This window comes from Podarcis melisellensis (genome assembly GCF_964234715.1).
Source record: "Podarcis melisellensis genome assembly, chromosome: 11".
Classification (NCBI taxonomy): Eukaryota; Metazoa; Chordata; class Lepidosauria; order Squamata; family Lacertidae; genus Podarcis; species Podarcis melisellensis.
Genome location: NC_138543.1, coordinates 6437871 through 6456736, shown reverse-complemented (window position 1 = coordinate 6456736; position 18866 = coordinate 6437871). Strand labels below are relative to the sequence as shown.

At 45.8% G+C, this 18866-nt stretch overlaps 1 protein-coding gene and 1 long non-coding RNA gene across 3 annotated transcripts in view; one reads left to right on the top strand and one right to left on the bottom strand.

Moving 5' to 3' along the window:
* The window catches only part of LOC309380486 (uncharacterized protein), a 48929-nt gene that overhangs the window by 9402 nt on the left and 20661 nt on the right, over positions 1-18866 (top strand). For both annotated transcript variants that reach the window (XM_081930425.1, XM_081930426.1), the window contains exons 5-8: positions 140-265; positions 3134-3192; positions 3491-3641; positions 16619-16788. In XM_081930425.1, coding sequence (XP_081786551.1) covers positions 140-265; positions 3134-3192; positions 3491-3641; positions 16619-16788 — 506 coding nt within the window. The remainder of the gene's footprint in view (positions 1-139; positions 266-3133; positions 3193-3490; positions 3642-16618; positions 16789-18866) is intronic.
* LOC309380759 lies at positions 2311-14221 on the bottom strand. Its single transcript, XR_014173116.1, has 3 exons — positions 14015-14221; positions 3519-3649; positions 2311-2401 (listed from the first exon to the last, which is right to left on the bottom strand). It is a non-coding gene; the product is annotated as an uncharacterized lncRNA (long non-coding RNA).

Below are 18866 nucleotides of genomic sequence, written 5' to 3'. Positions count from 1 at the left end.
CTGCAGATGATGTCAGACATCCTGGATGATTTGGCTCAGAATATTTTTCTTGATCTTGTACCTAAATGTTTGTACAATAGGATATATTGCTCCAATAAGCTTCCCCGCTCTCCAGTTACACATTTCTGCTTTTATATAGGCTACAACCCTTGTAAACAGACTACTATGCATTCCGTCTCTGAAACAACTGTACCATGTAAAGATCAGAAGAAAACATCTAACAATCAGAACACAAGGAAAAGTTTTCTTAAAAATGCAAATGCATGTAAGTTAATGCCTGTATATATACTGTGAACTGAGATACAGCTGTCAATCATTCTGTGGGTTTTTTGGGGGGCATATCTCTTTTGTTTTTTTCATAGAAGTGAACCAATTGTATACAGAAAAAACCACACCCAAACTCCAATTGGGTATGCATAATCTGCTGGCCTTCACCCAAAGCAACTCAGTAGATTTTGGTCCTAATGCATTTAGCATGTGATATCCATCATTGGGCAATCTGCACTGTCCACTTTAGTGAAGAAGAAGATGTATATGTGTGAATCAGTTGGACAAGTAAAGTGCCTTTTGATCTGTTGAAAATATGATGAGTGTATATTTTCTAATTTCTCTGGAAGAGTAACTGCATTCAGAAAATCTACAGTCCAAACAAAAAACACGTCCCTGCCCTCATAGCTCTCTTGCTTGTTCAAGCTCCTCCATTTATTTCAATGGGGAATTTTACTTATTTCCAATGAATTAGATAGGAAAACTTGGTATGCACATCTCAGCTTCTGTGCCCGTAAGAAATATTTGAATTGTGGCATCACAATTTCCTTTTTTGTGTATTGAGGTAGATGTTGGAAAATGAGAGTACCCCTAAAAATTTCTTTTAGGAAAAAAGCACTGGGCATACATGTACAAAGGTTTCAGGGTGAGGCTGAGAAGCTGCACTTTGGTGACAGGAACATGAGAAGCCATCATAGGCGCCGACTCCATGGGGCCTGAGGGGGCCCGAGCCCCCTCAAAAATTCGTTTGGGGGGGCTCCGCCCCCCCAACAATTTAAGAAAATTATTACCGTATTTTTCCCTCAAAAAGAGGAAGCGGCTGCTTTCCTGCATTCTGCCTCAGGGTCTTACTGCCCACCCTCCTCTGTTTCCTTGCTGTGTTTGCTCAAATGGAACAAAGAGCAGGGAAAGCCCCTCCCCTCCAGGCAAGCAGGCAGGAGGGGGAGAGAGAGAGAGAGAGAGAGCGCGCGTGCGAGCTGGCTGGCTTGGGTGGGTAGGTGAGGGAAAACTTTTGCCTTCCTTTCCTCCCTGCCGTTATACCCCTCCCCTGCATTCTTAGCCAGCTGCTTCTCTGCACACCCCTCTCGTGCTCCTTGTCCGTTGTGTTTTTCCTTCCCTCCCCACTTAAAATGTGGTTTAAAAGCATGGATCCACATGGATCCTCAGGATCTTTGCATTGGGTCACCCCAAATTCACCAACAGATCACATAGCATGTCCATGGCTACAGCCTGCCCCCCCCAAATCACACACCCACTGTTGCCTGGGGCTGCAATGGTGCAAAAATGTGGTTACAAAACATGGATCCACAGGGATCCTCAGGATCTTTGCATTGGGTCACCCCAAATTCACCATCAGAGCACATAGCATGTCCATGGCTACAGCCTGCCCCCCAAAAATCACACACCCACTGTTGCCTGGGGCTGCAATGGTGCAAAAACGTGGTTACAAAACATGGATCCACAGGGATTCTCAGGATTTTTGCATTGGGTCACCCCAAATTCACCATCAGATCACATGTCTGTGGCCACAGCATGAAGCACAAAAATGATACATCATTAATATTCACCGCCCACGGCGGCAGCCAATCGGCTGCCGCAAAGGGCGGGCCCTCACAGGTTCACTTAAGGTCGGGGCAGCCCGGGGCTCGCCCCTTTCGTTCCCCCAGCAGCAGCGGTTTGGAGGTCTTGGGCCCCCCCCAATATTTTTTATAAGTCGGTATGGGCCCTCCCAATATTTTTTATGTCGGCGCCCCTGGAAGCCATCTTATGCCAAGATAAAGGGTCTATCTAGCTCATATGGTCTGTTGACAGTCAGCAGCCATCCAGGAATTTGAACACGAATCTTCCTTTCTCCATCTTACCCGAAGATGCCATGGTTTGAACCTGGGTATGCAAGATGCAGTAAGTGCTCTCCCGCTGAGCATTTTGTGGAGGTGGGTGACATATTTGCAGAATATTATTCTGTGATCCTCAATTCTGCATGGAGAATTAAATGGAGACAAATGTGGAGCACGAGGGTGTTTTTGCATCCAGCACTTCCATTGATTAATTGATTATTTATTGATTGATTTGGAGCTTGTCAGTTCCTCCTCCTCCTTGCTTTCCAGAGCCGAGTTGATCTGCCAATGAGCTCCTGAAGCAAGCAGAAGGCGTCATGTGAAAAACAACAACACCCAAACCTCTCCTTAGATAAAAGGCTTACAATTTTATTTTTTCCCCCACAGGGTAATTCAATAGATGAACTACCGTATTTTTCATCCCATAGGACGCACCTAGTTTTTTTTTTGGGGGGGGGAATAAAGGGAATTTTTTTTATTCCCCCCCCCCCGGTGCGCTGCGCTATTCCCGAAGCCTCTGGGTGCAGGCAAGCTCTCTGCTAGCCCTGGGAGAGCTGGGTCTCCCACGGCTAGCGGATAGCTTCCTGAAGCCTGGAGAGCGAGAGGGGTTGGTGCGCACCGACCCCCCTCGCTCTCCAGGCTTCAGCGAAAGCCTGCATTCGCCCCATAAGATGCACACACATTTCCCCTTCATTGTTGGAGGAGAAAAAGTGCGTCCTATAGGGCGAAAAATACGGTATATATAGTCATGATGCAAAAATTGACGTGATCCCATTTGAATACCAGGATTTTTTAAGAGAGCTTCACTATTTGCAGTTATAGCGGAACCCATTTCTATGCAGTAATTCTTATAGACTTATGTCTGTTATAAGCTGGTATTAAAAAATATTCAGGTTACAGATTTTTTGAGACACAATGCAATTCAGATAAGGTCAAGTTATGCAATATTTTGATCGAAAGGATTCTGAAAGGTTTGTCGAATTAGTGCAACTTTGGGGATCCCAAGTAAAATCTTTTTGCTTCCACAGGGACAGAACTCAGACAGGAGCATGAAACTGCTGTTAAAGAATATGATGAAATAAATACAGTAAGTATATTTTATGGTAAGTATATTTTGTGTGCTGAATAACATAGAAGTTAGAAGTTTTGGAAACAATTTTTTAAGATGGGAGACTGATGTGTTTCTGTCCCATCAAGAATAGGCTCCTCACAGTTGCTAGTGAGACAAAGAAAATACAATTTTGAAATTGGATCAACTGAGTTTTATTTCCTTGCTGTCTTGCTCAGGTGTGTGCCATTACTTTGAAGTTGATTGGCTTTCTTCCACCCCCTACACCCCCCCCCAATTATTTGGCACAACACACAGGAATCTTTTTGATTTTTAGGAATGGCATAGTGACAGCAAGCTCTTACCATGGCTCCTTCTTCCTGATGAATTGTGGCTTTGCATCTTCTCACTGCTGACTCATAAAGATATTACTCGGGTTTCCCAAGTTTGTCAACGTTTTCATCGGCTTGCAGGAGATGAGTCCTTCTGTAAGTACCTTTGGGAATGGATAAATCCTAAGGTAACCAGCCTGGCAAATTCAGGCACCATGATGCCTGCAAAGCCTTTCACTGGTGCCCTGGGCGGGTGACCCAGGTTCTGAGGCGTGGGGAGTCCCTAGTCCTCCTAAAAAGAAAGTTATTGAGCAAAATGTGACAGCACCTTCTAAGCAATTTCTATGAAATGAGATCATGTATGGGCATCTTGTACTGGTTCTGAGGAATTGCTATTAGATAGCAACAGCATCAGTGTATGTTTATTCAGGACCAGTCAAAGATCAGGACCAGTAGGACATAGCTGACTTAGTACGGTAAGCATAAGATTGTCAGGGAGGCTGTCTTGTCTAATTTTGTCTTACACCACACACTCCCTGGCAGCCATTTTGTTATGTCACATCCCCACATAGCAGCTATTTTTTGACTGGCGCCTCCACACCCTCAAAATTTGATATATGCCTGTTGGTCCAGAAAAATCCCCCCTCCCAATTCTACACACAGAAACTGACTGTATGGGCAGATGAAAATTACTTCAGTGGTGGTGATGAGACACCTGAGGGCAGAAGGCTTGCTTTCAGGGTGCCAGGCAGCCTACATGGTGCACACAGCTCTGTGTCCTCCCCCACCCCATTGCCCCCCACTCACAGCTCTTCCTGGTGCTTGCTCTCTTCCAATTTGGAACACATACTGTAATGGTGTGAGCAGGCATCGCATTAGTAGAGCAATGCTTGTGATACCTGCTGGAACCTGTTGCATTGCATCCATTGTCAGTCATACTCAGAGTAGGCCCATTGAAATTAATCAACATGATTAGCTTAGGCCTATTAATTTCAGTGGGTTTACTCTGAAAAGAATTAGCACTGTGATACAGCCAGTTATACATATTGTGTATGTTTTCCTGCCTCACAATATAGTAAATCCACGTCTATCTATTGTCTACCTATCATCAAAGAATCCAGCAGAATCCTTTGATGGACCCAAGTCACTTCTATGAGCAGAAGGATGCCTTCTGTTTACAGAAGGTCTGGATCCAACCTGCCACGTGGGGCAGAGCTGCTATACAACCTTATGGACAGGTGGGTTGCTATTGCATCCAAGGAGGCAGGGGGTGAGGTTGGAGTGGTGCAAATGCACTGATGAAGCCAGTCCGGTCTCCTGCTGGTGTGTTTGCACTGTGCCAGTCTTCCTGCCGCTTTACCCCTTGCTCCTACTGGTGGGCAAGAGCAACTTTCCTTCTGAGAAGCTAGGAAAGAGCAGCTCTGCCCCACTCTATGAGCCATTTCTGGCTACAGAGCCATGGCTTCTTATCTTTGGATAAAGAAGAGGCCTTGTAATTTTTCTACAGAGAAATTAAGCTTCTCATTTTACTACTTCCTTCCTTAAAAAGGAAAAACAAAAACAAAACGATGTTTGTTTAAAGTGCCAGATCCCATTGCATGAAAGTGGGCCGGCTCCTGCTGGCAAATTTCTGAGAAAAGGAGCATGCTAAGGGCTGTGGCTAGGGAGGAAAACAAACTGAAGGTCAACTGCTGTAGCAGGTACACCTGCGCTTGTGTCACATTCCCACACTGAATTCCAAAGCAAATACTGAACACCTTGGGCAAACAAAGGTGGGCAATTAGACAAAGCCAAGTGCTGCAATTCACTAATGCTGCATAAATGTTGTAGAAGTGACTGTGTTTTGTTTTTAATAATCAAGGTTAGCGTTATGCCTGATCTTTGAATCTTTACAGAAAACCTGATCTGTTTTGTGGTTGAAGCAGCTTGCAAACAATTGAGAAAAGAGCAAATTTGTGGCAAAAGTTTCAGTAAGGGGAGGGAATGGGTGAACTTATGTATGAACTTCAGTAAATAAGCCAAACAGTAAAATAAGTTTGATTTCCTGGAGGGCAGGTAATGCAGAGTTCTTTGTGGTGACCTTTGTGGTGAACTTTCCGGTGACTTGGATGCAGCCAGGATTGCCCGCCATATATTTTATTTCTTTTGATTTTCTGAAGTGAATGCTTTCTGCATGGTTGGTGTTGCAAACAAGGTTTAAAGTTTATGGGAAGAAAATTGAAGGAAATAATGATTGAGCAGGAGGAAACAAGGAAATAACTTTCAAGCAATATGATTACCAGCATCCAAAGAAGCTGATGTGAAGCTGGGAATACATGCTGAGCCTTACCTTCCGAACACTCACCACTTTCGGTGCAGCATTCAGATTGAGGCCAAAGATGCACCATGCATTTAAAACACTATTAAACCACTTCAATAGTTACAGCTTTCCACGAAGAATCCTGAGAACTGTAGTATGTTGAGGATGCTGAGAGTTGATAGGGGACCTGTATTACTCTCACAGAGCTACAATTCCCAGAGTTCCATGGGAAGAGGGATCAGTTTTTAAACCAGTCTGGAAATGGTAGCTCTGTGAGGGGAATAGGGAAGCCATGATTGTTAAAGTAGGGTAATACTGCTTTAAATGTGTGGTGCAAATGTGGCCTAAAGGTAAAGGTAAAGGGACCCCTGACCATTAGGTCCAGTCGTGACCGACTCTGGGGTTGCGGCGCTCATCTTGCTTTATTGGCCGAGGGAGCCGGTGTACAGCTTCCAGGTCATGTGGCCAGCATGACTAAGCCCCTTCTGGCGAACCAGAGCAGCGCACGGAAACGCTGTTTACCTTCCCGCTGGAGCGGTACCTATTTATCTACTTGCACTTTGATGTGCTTTCGAACTGCTAAGTTGGCAGGAGCTGGGACAGAGCAATGGGAGCTCACCCCGTCGCGGGGATTCAAACTGCCGACCTTCTGATCGGCAAGTCCTAGGCTCTGTGGTTTAACCCACAGCGCCACCCATGTCCCTTGCACATGTGGCCTAAATTGTACCTAAAACAGCACTCTTCTTTCTAACAATTGAATCTTGCTTAACAGATTCTGAATGTTTTCACAGAACATAAAATGTTAGCAGTAACAGCCAAGGCAATGGGCAGGCTACAGTGGGTTGCTTGTGCTTTCATGGGCTAGGAGTGGGGCCAAAGAGAAGCTTTTGGGAGCACTCTACCATGGAAAAAAGCAGTGCTGGAAACAGCCATAGATGGGACATGAAAAGGAGGAGGCTACTATGAGTTGAAGACCATATTGAAAAACTGAAGAACCCCCAAACCATCATACATGGGTGTTCAGAGGGTGCTAGTGTACAAAAAATGTCCACTGATTCCACCTTCCACACTAAGCCTGGACCGAATACCTTCTCTCCCTCATCTTTTCTTGTTTTGGAAAAGCTAAACTAATAAATTGGTAACAGTTTGTTTGCACAGCTTATAACAGATGACTCTGCTTTGAAAGATCACTTGATCTGTGAGCTGTTTGTGCCAAGCAAAACTTCACCCCTAAATAAAACACTCTTGAACACAGGAAGATGCGTGATTTGCAGCCCTAAAAATGGTACTGATTCTCATAGAATAATGTTCATTCATGCAGTGAGTATTTGAAATTTCTCTGTGTCCATTGGCAGTCCTTATTCAGACTGCTGTATCTATCTTTGCTTCCTGTAGAGGAGAGGTGACTAACCTGTGGCCTTGCATATGTTGCTGGACTTCCCACTCCTAGCCCATATGGCCAATGGCTGGGGATGATGGGAGTTGTTGCTCAACAACAGCTGCACGCTGCAGGTTAGACGCCTCTGTTGTTGAGAAACATCAGCATTTCACTATTGTTCTAAATTGCCCCTCACTCCTCTAGGGACTCTGTGGCACATGTGGAAAGTCATTTGGGGAGCCAATTTATAAATATCGCACAATAAAGAAAAAAAGAGAGAGGAACTGCAACATCAGAATGAGGACATAAATTTTTACAAATGTTGTACATGCTAATGCACTTGTCAAACTGTTCATTATTTATGGACAACTTCAAGGCCCCTGTTCTTCCTTCTTATAGTTATTTATCTTTAGACTAGACTTAGACCAGATAGCCTTTGAAATAGAGTACTGAGGATGCATGACCATCCTAGAGATCAAGCTGAACCAGGTTTTATGAGCCGATGTGATGGAGTAGTTAAAGTGTTGAACTGGGAAGAGGGAGACCTGCATTCGAATCCCCACTCTGCTCTGAAGCTCACTGGGTAAACTTGAGATGGTCACTCCAGCCTCACCTACCTCACAGGATTGTTAAGAGGATAAAAGAAGGACAGTGAAATACCATGAATGCTGTCTCTGTGCTTGGATGAAGTGTGATATTAAAACATCCTAACTTCTGTGGAGAGTCCACATCCCTTTGTAGAGCCACAGCTGCTCCTGGGGGAGTTTATATGGTAGTGTGATCAGCCACACACCAGGAAGGGCGAAGACGGATAAATTAAGAGCTGTTGAGGCTTTGAGGGTGAGCCAATCAGACACATGATTGATATTGTGATGGGACGATGAGCTGCTTGTGCGTAAAATGCAAGTCCCTCAGAGTTTGATCAGGCTTTCAAACCTCTGCCTGTGACGGAGCCCCTCCAGCATGGCTGCGTCAATCACTAGTAGAATCCGAAAGTGGCTGCTTTCGGAAACGTTTCCAACATAAAAGCTCCTTAACGGAAACACGTCATCTGGCCTCTCGGCGTGACAGTTTCCGTCGAGGTGTGGGTGTCCCTATAGGAGGTCCTGAGACCTCCCCACTGGTTTCGCTTGAAGCGTCTCTGAGCCATCCCTCCGACTCACTTTCCCTTGGAGTTCTTGCTCGCCCTCTACTGGTTCCCTCTTCCGCTGCTACTGCTCTCTCACCCTCAGTGAGCCTTTGCGCCTCCGGCGCTTTAGATGTCAGTTCCCTGACATCCACCTCCCCTCCAGGGCCCCCTTCACCCCCTCCCGTCTCCTCTCCTACTGGCGGTGAGGAGGTAAAACCCTTGAAAGAACCTCCCTCATCTTCCGACGTCGCGAACACTTCCTTCCACTTGTTGCTGTTCCTACTCTCTAGGTACTCTTCGTCATCAGAGTCCACTCCCTCTTCCAACTCCGACTCCGCGAACCCTTCCATTTCCTCTTCCTCATCGGTGGTGCCGAAATACTCCCTCCTAAACCTTGCTATCGGCTGAGGTTTCCTCGGGAACCTTTGATGGAACGTTTCTGTTAAAACCTCGTCATTGACTTCCTGCGCACTTACCCAGGTGTTTTCTGACTCCGGTTCCCCTTCCCACGCCACTAAATACTCCACCTGATTTCCCTTCCACCTGGAATCGAGGATTTCCGCTACATGGTTGCGGCGTTCCCTCTCTTCCAAGGCTGGTCCCCTGACGTGCTCCCTTTCACCTCCTCCCCTGTATGGTGACAGTAACGACCTGTGGAACACTGGGTGCAATTTCATGTGATTGGGTAATCGGAGTTTGAAAGCTACCGGGTTGACCTGCTGAATCACCTCAAAGGATCCCAATCTTCTGGGCCTCAGTTTCTTACAACCCCCTTTGAACGGCAACCCTTGGGTTGACAACCACACTTGATCCCCCACCCTTATGGTTTCACCTTCCCTTCTGTTCTTGTCTGCCTGCTTCTTATATTGTGCCTTAGCCCTTTCTAAGTTGAGCTGGAGCTGCTGATGGATGGCTTCCATCTCTTCTACAAAATGTTCAGCCGCTGGGACGCTCCATCTCTCCCCTCCTTCCCCTGGAAATGCCCTGGGGTGACACCCGTAATTAGCCAAAAAGGGACTCATCCCTGTGGACACATTCTCCGCATTATTGTAGGCAAATTCTGCCAACGCCAACTTTTCGACCCAATCGTTCTCTCTGTCATTGACATAACACCTAAGATATTGTTGAAGAATGCCATTTGCCCTTTCCGCCTGCCCGTTGGTTTCAGGGTGCCGGGCAGTTGAAAAATTGACTTCCACGTGTAACAAGCTCATGGGCTTCCTCCAGAACCTGGAAGTAAATTGTTTGCCTCGATCTGAGATCACCCTCGAGGGAGCCCCGTGCAACCTAAAGATATGTTCCACAAACAACTTCGCCGTTTCTTCCGCTGTGACTGCATGTGAGCATGCTACAAAGTGGCACATCTTAGTTAACAGGTCTACTACTACCATGATGGCTGTTTTCCCCTTGGACCTTGGCAGATCCGTCATAAAATCTATTGATATCGCTTCCCAAGGCCGTTCTGGTGTGGGTAAAGGTTCTAATAACCCTGCCGGCGCCCTTCTTTCCCCTTTGGCTCGCTGACATTGGTCACACCCTCTTACATACTCCCTTACATCTTCCCTCACCTTAGGCCACCAAAATTCCCTGGTAACCAACCACATGGTCTTGTGTTGCCCAAAATGTCCCGCCGTGGGGCTATCATGCAACTGCTTGAGTACTCTCCCCCTCAATTCACCTTCGGGTATATACAGTGCCCCTTTGTAATACAATGCCCCATTTCTTTCCTCAAAACCTCCGGGGCTCTCGCCCTCCCCCCTGAGACCTCTGAGCTTATCCTGGGCATATTCATCATTTTCCGTTTCCTCCACCAGTTCTCGTTGCCCCACCATCGCCGCCCCACACACCCAGCGGTCCTCCGGGATGACATGTCTCTCTTCGATCACCCCCTCCCCTTCCCAATATTCTGGTTTGCGTGAGAGCGCGTCCGCCCTGACGTTTTCTGGGCCTGGCACATAACAAATCTCAAAGTTAAATTTGGAGAATTCCTGTGCCCATCTCACTTGTCGTTGGTTGAGCACTCGAGCTGTTCTCCAATACTCTAAATTTTTGTGGTCGGTGCACACTTGCACCTTGTGTTGTGCCCCAATTAATAAATGTCTCCACCTCCGGAATGCTTCGTGAATGGCAAGTAGTTCCCTGTCATACACCGTGTAATTCCTCTCGGACTTATTCAGCTTCCGCGAGAAGAAGGCACACGGTCTCCACTCCGACGCACTCCTCCCCGGTTGAAGAAGGACCGCCCCTACCGCCCGGTCGGATGCATCTGTTTCCACTCTCATGGGTTTTCGTAAATCCACATGCAGAAGTTGTTCTTCCGAGGCGAAAGCCCTTTTCAGTTCTTCAAAGGCTCGATCCGCCTCTGCCGTCCAAACAAATTTCTTCTTGCTGCTGAGACAGTCGGTGATGGGCGCCGTCAAGTGGGCAAAGTTCTTGATGAACTTCCGATAAAAGTTCCCAAATCCCAAGAATCTTTGCACGTCCTTCTTGGTCTTCGGTGTCTTCCATTCCAGTACCGCTTGGACCTTGCCTGGATCCATGGCCAATCCCTTGTCTGACAAGCGGTACCCCAGGAATTCCACCTCCTTGGCATGAAACTGGCACTTCTCCAGTTTCACCCACAGCTGGTTGGCTTGCAGCCTGCCCAACACTTCTCGAACGTCCCTCACATGCTGTTCCTCATTTTCCGAATACACCAACACGTCGTCTAAAAAGGCCACACAATTCTTGTAGAGCAAAGGTCCCAGAACGTGGTTTATAAAAGCTTGAAAACACGCGGAGCCCCCTTGTAGACCGAAGGGCATAACGAGGTATTCAAAGGCTGCCAACGGGGTAAACATGGTGGTCTTCCATTCATCTCCCTTCCTTATGCGTATCAGATTGTACGCCCCCCGCAGGTCCAGTTTTGTAAAAATCTTTCCCTTCCTTACTCTGGTCAAAATGTCATCAATTCGGGGCATAGGGAAAGCCAGGGGCTCCGACACTGCATTGAGGGCCCTGAAGTCACACACCAGTCTCGGTTTGTCTGTGTTCTTTTTGTCCACAAAGAACACTGGGCTGCCCCCCACCGCTCGGGACTCTCTGATGAAACCTCGCTTCAAGTTTTTGTCAATGAACTCCCTCAGCTCCTGCATCTCCCTGTCTGACATGGCGTACAGCTTGCCTACTGGGAGTTGGGCCCCTGGGAGTAGGTTGATTTGACAGTCAAAGGGTCTATGCGGTGGCAGTTTGTCTGCTTCCCTTTCGCTGAATACGTTGCTCAGATCTGCGTATTGCGGGGGCACCTTCCCTTTGTCCATCACTTCCATCCCCGCTAGGGTGACTCTGTCTCCTCCCGAAACCTTCCCCTCCTTGCAGTGTTCTAGGCAATGCGCTGACCCAAAGGAGACCACCCTCTGATGCCAGCCCACTAGCGGATCGTGTAGCGCCAGCCAGCTCATCCCCAAAATGATGGGCGCTCCTCCCAGGATGGCCACATTAAACGCTATCTGTTCGGTGTGCCTTGCCACTCTCATTATCATCGGGACAGTCTGTTGGCTAACTTCTCCCCCCAACAGCTCTCTGCCGTCAATCGTAGTCACCTGCAAGGGGTTACTTAAAGGGATAGTCTGTATCTGGTGCTCAGCTGCAAACTCCTTACTCATGAAATTACAGGAGCTGCCTGAATCCAAAAGCGCCTTGACCTTTAGTGGGTGTCCGTTTGGCAGTTCTAGTAACACCTCTATCACTAAAGCGGGTCTGGGGGGTTCTGGCATGGGCACTTTCATTGCTCTTTGGCCTGGCTGCTGTGCCCCAACGGTGGCAGCCAGGCGTTGGCTTTTACTTGCTCCTTGCCTTCCTCTTCCTTTCCCCCAACAGCTCCTGCCATCCCTTGCCATTCCTTTCTTTGTGGGCAAACTCTGGCAAAGTGCCCTGGCTGTTGGCAGAGATAACATCTCTTGGCGCTCTTTCCCTCCTTTTTCCGCCCTTCACTGGGATTTGAAACTGCGCGCGCCCGCGCTGTTCCAACTTCCATCGGCTCTGCCGGCGGGAAAGGTGGCTCTGGAATGTCTGGAATGCGGAACTCCCTCCAACGGTCTCCTTTCCCTTCCCGCTTTTCCATAGCCCTCGCCTCCTGGCGCGCTCCTATGGCCAGCGCAGATTTGGTTAACTGGTCCATAGACTCCGCCCTGGGGCCCCGGGAAAGCTCATCTTTGACGGTTGAAGAAAGCCCCTCTTCGAAAAGCATTTGGATGGGCTCCGCCGATAGGTCCCACCCCAATTTGTGAATCAACATGGTAAATTCAGTCCAGTACTCACGGACAGATCTGCTTCCTTGCTGGCAAGCCATTAACTGCCTTCGCACCACCCCCTGCTCAATATCGCTGGAAAACATCAGGTCCATGGCACGAAAAAACTTCCTCGTGTCCTTTAAGATCTCATTATTCGCTGCCATCAGGGGTCTAACCCAATCTTTCGCCCCGGATTCGAGATGGCCAATCACATACGCCACTCGCGATTCCTCATCGGGGAAGTCATCAAACTGCAAGTTTAGAGCGTATTGCATCTCTGTTCTAAAGGCATGATAGTTCCTGGGATCCCCCCCGAATTTCTGCACCAATCCTGGCACCTTTCTGGCGAGCGGGGTGGTTTTCTCCTTTCCCTTTTCTGCATCCTGAGCCCTCCTCTCCTCAAGCCTCGCCGTTTGCAGCGCCAACTGGATCTCCAACGCCCTGTACCTTTCTTCCAGGCTTGGACCTCCTCCAGCTGCTCCTGCTTCCCCGGTTCCGGCTGGATTGCTCATGATGCTTCTCCCTGCACAAGCTGGCTTTCGGAGCCTTTCGGATTGCTGTGATGGGACGATGAGCTGCTTGTGCGTAAAATGCAAGTCCCTCAGAGTTTGATCAGGCTTTCAAACCTCTGCCTGTGACGGAGCCCCTCCAGCATGGCTGCGTCAATCACTAGTAGAATCCGAAAGTGGCTGCTTTCGGAAACGTTTCCAACATAAAAGCTCCTTAACGGAAACACGTCGTCTGGCCTCTCGGCGTGACAGTTTCCGTCGAGGTGTGGGTGTCCCTATAGGAGGTCCTGAGACCTCCCCACTGGTTTCGCTTGAAGCGTCTCTGAGCCATCCCTCCGACTCACTTTCCCTTGGAGTTCTTGCTCGCCCTCTACTGGTTCCCTCTTCCGCTGCTACTGCTCTCTCACCCTCAGTGAGCCTTTGCGCCTCCGGCGCTTTAGATGTCAGTTCCCTGACAGATATATATGGGAGACCATTGCCAAAATAACATGGCTCTGTCCCAGCTCTTGAAAAGAGCCGGGTTCAAGGCTCCAAACTGGGCTCCTGACCATCAAAATATACAGAAAATGGTTTAATCTCAAACTGCATATTTCCAAACCATTTTATGTGTACCAATCCATACAATTAACTATGGGATTCATATTCAATTTATTTATGCATATATAGAACATCTATCTTTTTTCCTTTTTTGAAATAGAAAGGATCAAATGCTTTGTCGGGTGATTAGTCACTGTTGGGAAGCATGGGTGTAGCCAGGACTTTTGTTGGGGGGGACAGAACCGACGTGATTGGTCAGTTAGTTAAGTATTTCTATTGTTTTTCTTGCTCTAGGGGAGGCAGCTCTCCCCCCCTGCCCCCCTCTTAGCTACATCCATGTTGGAAACGGATCTATGAGTTTTTAAATGTGTAGGGCACGTAGCGATTTTCATCAAACTTTTGCTACCGCCTTGCACTGTTTCTTGTCCAAGTCTCCTTAACAGTTTACCCAACAGCTGAATGCTAATTCCGTTGCTATGTACACTAGTGAGTGACGATAACAGGATACACAGGAGGAGAGTCAAACCCTTCAAAGAGCCCTTTCCTTGCAAATATGTCTGGATGACTTACTCAGTTCTTGAGAACCTCTTCCCACAGTACTGCTGACAACAGGAATCAATGGCTCTCCCCCCCCACACACATTAAAGCAGTTTCATTAAAACAAAGTGTTTAGCTCTTTCCGCTTCATGCTAGGGATGCTAAGGCCTGGGACTTTTATCTCTCTTTCCTTAGCCACAGCACATGCGGGGGGCTGCTAGCCAGTCACCTGTAGCTTAACATATCCTGACTGAAGGAGCTGGGTTCTTAAACACAAGAAAGAGACCAGGGAACTAACAAAGGAGGTATCAGCTGGGAGTGAACCACAGGGAACAAAATCATTTTCACCAGTTGAGGATTAAAAGCTGTTTCCCCCGAGAAGGGTGGTGGGCAGGGGAAGGCTTGGAGACAAACACTTTTGGATACTGCCAGGATTGTATTTGTCAGAAATGCTGGGCTTTTAACAAGCCTGCGGCTACGTGAATATGTGCATATAATTTCAGGTGGTTATTCTTTTTTTTTGTTGGGATGTTAATGGGTTTTTTAATGCTGGGGCTAATAAGCTGGGTCTTGCGCACAGAGTCAAGCAGTGCAGAACTAATTAGCTGACATCATCAGCGCTGTTGCTGGAGGAAGTTGATACAAGGGAGCTGAACGGCACAATCTGATTCTGGGAATGAAACCGGGCATGACCGACGGCTCAGCTATTCTTCATGCAAGGCTGGACCTAGTTGTGAGCAGCGGTCCTCAAGTTACTCAAATCTGATTAGTTTGTTAGGCTGGAAACAAAGGTAGCTATTGTACTAATTGGACACTTCTGCTTCTTTTATTTATCTACTTGATTGACAAATTTATATACCAGCCTTCATCAAACAGATTCCAGACTGGTTTACAATAAAACAATGTAAGCCACAACATGCAAAAACAGAAGAATTTTAAAAGCAGCAGTAAAATGTAATAAAGGAAATGTTTTACTGCTCTTAAGATGTGAAAACAGTGATGGCATAGGTGAAAGACCATCAGTATGTACAAAGTAAGAATTCCTCAGTTTTTGTTTCTTATTTTTCCAGTGTTAAGTTCATATTGCTACATTTCCATATCAATTTTTTTTAAAAGCCTTCACAAAACTTCACTAGCATTTTAGTGCACAATTGTTCAAATAAACTTTTTTTGCACTTTTTCTTAATAAGCACATTTCTTCAAATAATTCCCCAATGTAATATATTTTGTCTGCTTGTTATTGCTGCGGACATTTCTCCTAGTATATGAATTTCTGTACACATTTTGTCTGAGAACTGCACCACAAAATTCAGATAAATGTGAATTTTGAAGAATAGCTGCATCTCAGGTAGCAGATTGTTATGGGAAGTAAGAATTAGTTAAGAATTTCTCCCCCTTCCCTAATAATATGAGGTGCTAAGGTTGGGAATTCATTTCCTAATTCCTGGGTTTGAGACCAGGTAGGCTCTGTATGTTTGCTAGTTATATTTCATATTATCCTATATCCTGGAGTCATTGGTCCTCATATGCTACTTTGTTTTGTTTATGGCATTTTATCTGGAGTAGAGAATCTCTTTATATTATGACAAAATGTATATTGTTGCATTCTTACACTGCTGCCTATTATATTTAAAATGCATTCACTAGAATTTCCTCCTCGACCAAGACTTTTGTTTCCCCCACGTGCTTTCTGTTAAGTTTCTACGATAGGTATGGGTTGTCTGCTCTCTCTGTGCTATATGTTGTGCTTTTCAAAAACTGTTTTCATTGGTTTATCCATTTTTATGTACAAAAAGTGTCTCAAACATCTTATGAATAAATGAATGAATGATGGATCACATAGGTCTCCTTTCATGCCTTCTGTCCCTTTTTTATTCTCCCCTCCCCACCTTGTTGCTATAGTGTATCCCATGCAAAGGGGCAGGTTATCCGTAGGGATTATTCCTTATGCTTCTCCACAATTCCAGGAGTGCTTTCCACAGTTCTGTATCCTCTGCTCATCTGCACTACCACCACAAACAAAGGCCTTTGGCATCAACTTTAGCATTGTGAGAAACTCTGTTTTGATTTAAATCAGCATGCTAGTGTGTAGCCCTCTTAAGGTTTTCAAACTAGCTTGAATCTATGTGCTGGAGCAAAGTAGAGTTAAAAATCAAGCTGTTGTGGCTATGCTTCTGAACGCATGATGTGATTGCGTATTTGCCATTGATGTCAATAAATCCTTAGGAGTAATAAGATTTGGCATTGGAGGCTACTTGACTAAATAGTAAGTACTGTACTATTGATAGCAGATTCCAGGAACACATTATTCTTCTAGACATACTTAACTCTTGACTTGTCTTTAATTTTCACTTTCGGGGCAAAGCCTTTGTTTGCCTCAATATTATTTCTGCTGTTTAGTTAAAAAGTAATAATAATAAAATGCTATAAGTATCAGTCTGCAGATTAAAAAACCTGGCTTCTCTGTCCCCAGGGAAGGAGATCCACCTGACGAACTGCCACTGCTTGAAGGATGAGCGGTTGATCAGCTTGGGGAGTCGCCACCCCCAATGTTTCACTCTTGATCATTGCCACGATGAAGCCCAGAAAATTACTGATGCGGGATTAAAACAGTTCTTCCAGCACTGTGGAGAATCTCTTAAGGTAGCACTCTGCTTTTGGAGAAACATCATTTTGTCTCGGCAATTGCTGTAAAACTTTAATAATGAATAACTTTATTATTATTATTATTAGCAGCATTTTACTAAGAGCTTGGACTGTGGACTTCTATGTAAACTTAATTTTAAAAACCTTTAGAAATAATAACCTATACTATGTACATCAAAAGTGGGGTACCAGAGCCCCCCCAGATTTTGCTGCACTACAGCTGCCATCATCCCTGATGATTAGCCAGGCTGGTGGGGCTAATGGAAGCCCCACCTCCTTTTAAAGGCATGTTTTCCTGGAGGGGCAAGAGATCTTCCATACAGTGGCTTGCTGAAATAGCTTGCTGTAAGAAATGTCTCCCCACCCTCCATTAAACAGCTTGTCTGGTCCTGCCTGCTGTAGCTGACATGGCTGCATGTTGGCGGTGACACTAACTGCAGAGTGTGACAGCATCTCACATAGTAAGGGAATACATAATATTCCCTGTTGAATATACACAGTTGCATCCTTACATTCAAGTGGCATCCTTATATTCAATAAGTAGTTACAGTTTACAGATATTTGGCAGTAGGACAAAGGATATCACTCCAGGTACTTCACATATTCCAGGATATTTGGGAGTTATATCAGAGAGGACATAATATTCCACAGCTCTGAAGTTTAGTTCCTGTAAAATATTTACTGCTTCAGTTTAGAAAAACAAAGCTACATTCTGGATCCTCACTTAACAAGGCAAATAATCAGAGAAGCCATACTTTATGCTACATTAGATAAAGGTAAAGGGACCCTTGACCATTAGGTCCAGTCGTGGCCGACTCTGGGGTTGTGGCGCTCATCCCGCTTTATTGGCCGAGGGAGCCGACGTACAGCTTCTGGGTCATGTGGCCAGCATGACTAAGCCGCTTCTGGCAAACCAGAGCAGCGCACGGAAACGCCGTTTACCTTCCTGTCGGAGCGGTACCCATTTATCTACTTGCACTTTTGTGTGCTTTTGAACTGCTAGGTTGGCAGGAGCTGGGACTGAGCAACGGGAGCTCACCCCATTGCGGGGATTTGAACCGCCGACCTTCTGATTGGCAAGCCCTAGGCTCTGTGGTTTAACCCACAGCACCACCCGTGTCCCGTATTCATACAGTAGTGAATAAAATAAAGGTTTAGTTGAACAAAACTTGATACAAGCTGAATCCAAGGACTCTGTGATATCTGTGGAAATGAGCACAGAAGCAGGTGCACTGGACAGGCAATTAAAAGAGACTCGAAATTGGGAGGTGGGATTAGACAAAAGAGGAACTGCAGGAACAGGCCTTCTCCTACTGAGCCTAGAAGTGGCATCCCAGAGGGAGGAAAGGTGGTGTAGATTTTAAGCAAATGCATTATAATGAGGTGTGTGGGCTGCTTATATCTACAGATTAACGAACAATTAATATATTGTTCAGTTTTTGAAAAATCAAAATGATTAATTCTGTTATTTACTGAATGAATTCAATTAAGAGAGAAATTGAGAAAGAGAATGAAAAGGGCCCACAAGATGGAGCTCATAATCCCATATGATAGATAATACTGTACATAAATTCTTCATATTAATTTAGCAAAATATGTATACTCTACATACAGCTGAGTAATTCATAGAATTGAGTAATGTCCATTTTACTTACAACTTTGTGCTGTGTGGGGGTCTAGTTGTTGTTGCTGTTCTAAGTAAATAATGTGGGGGGTTTTAAAATTTATTTTTAAACCCTAACCTATGACTTTTACAGCTAGAAAGTAGCCTACTGTACAAATGTAAGAATCACATGCTTAGCCTACTTTGTTGTGTCTTTGAACCTGGCCTCATTTTGTCTCTGACCCCCCACCTGATTGTAAATGAAGAAATCACCGAAAATGTAGATTCCAGAAACAGCTCTTCACTCCCTGCAATATATACCACTTAAAATCATTGTTAGCTGTTGCCCTGTTGTTCTGACACCATAGATAAGGATATTAGTAATCGGACACCTCACTTGCTTAAAAAGTGTAGCTGAGTAACAAAATGAGTTTAGTTAATTTATTAAATCTGCATGTATTTACATCTGCAT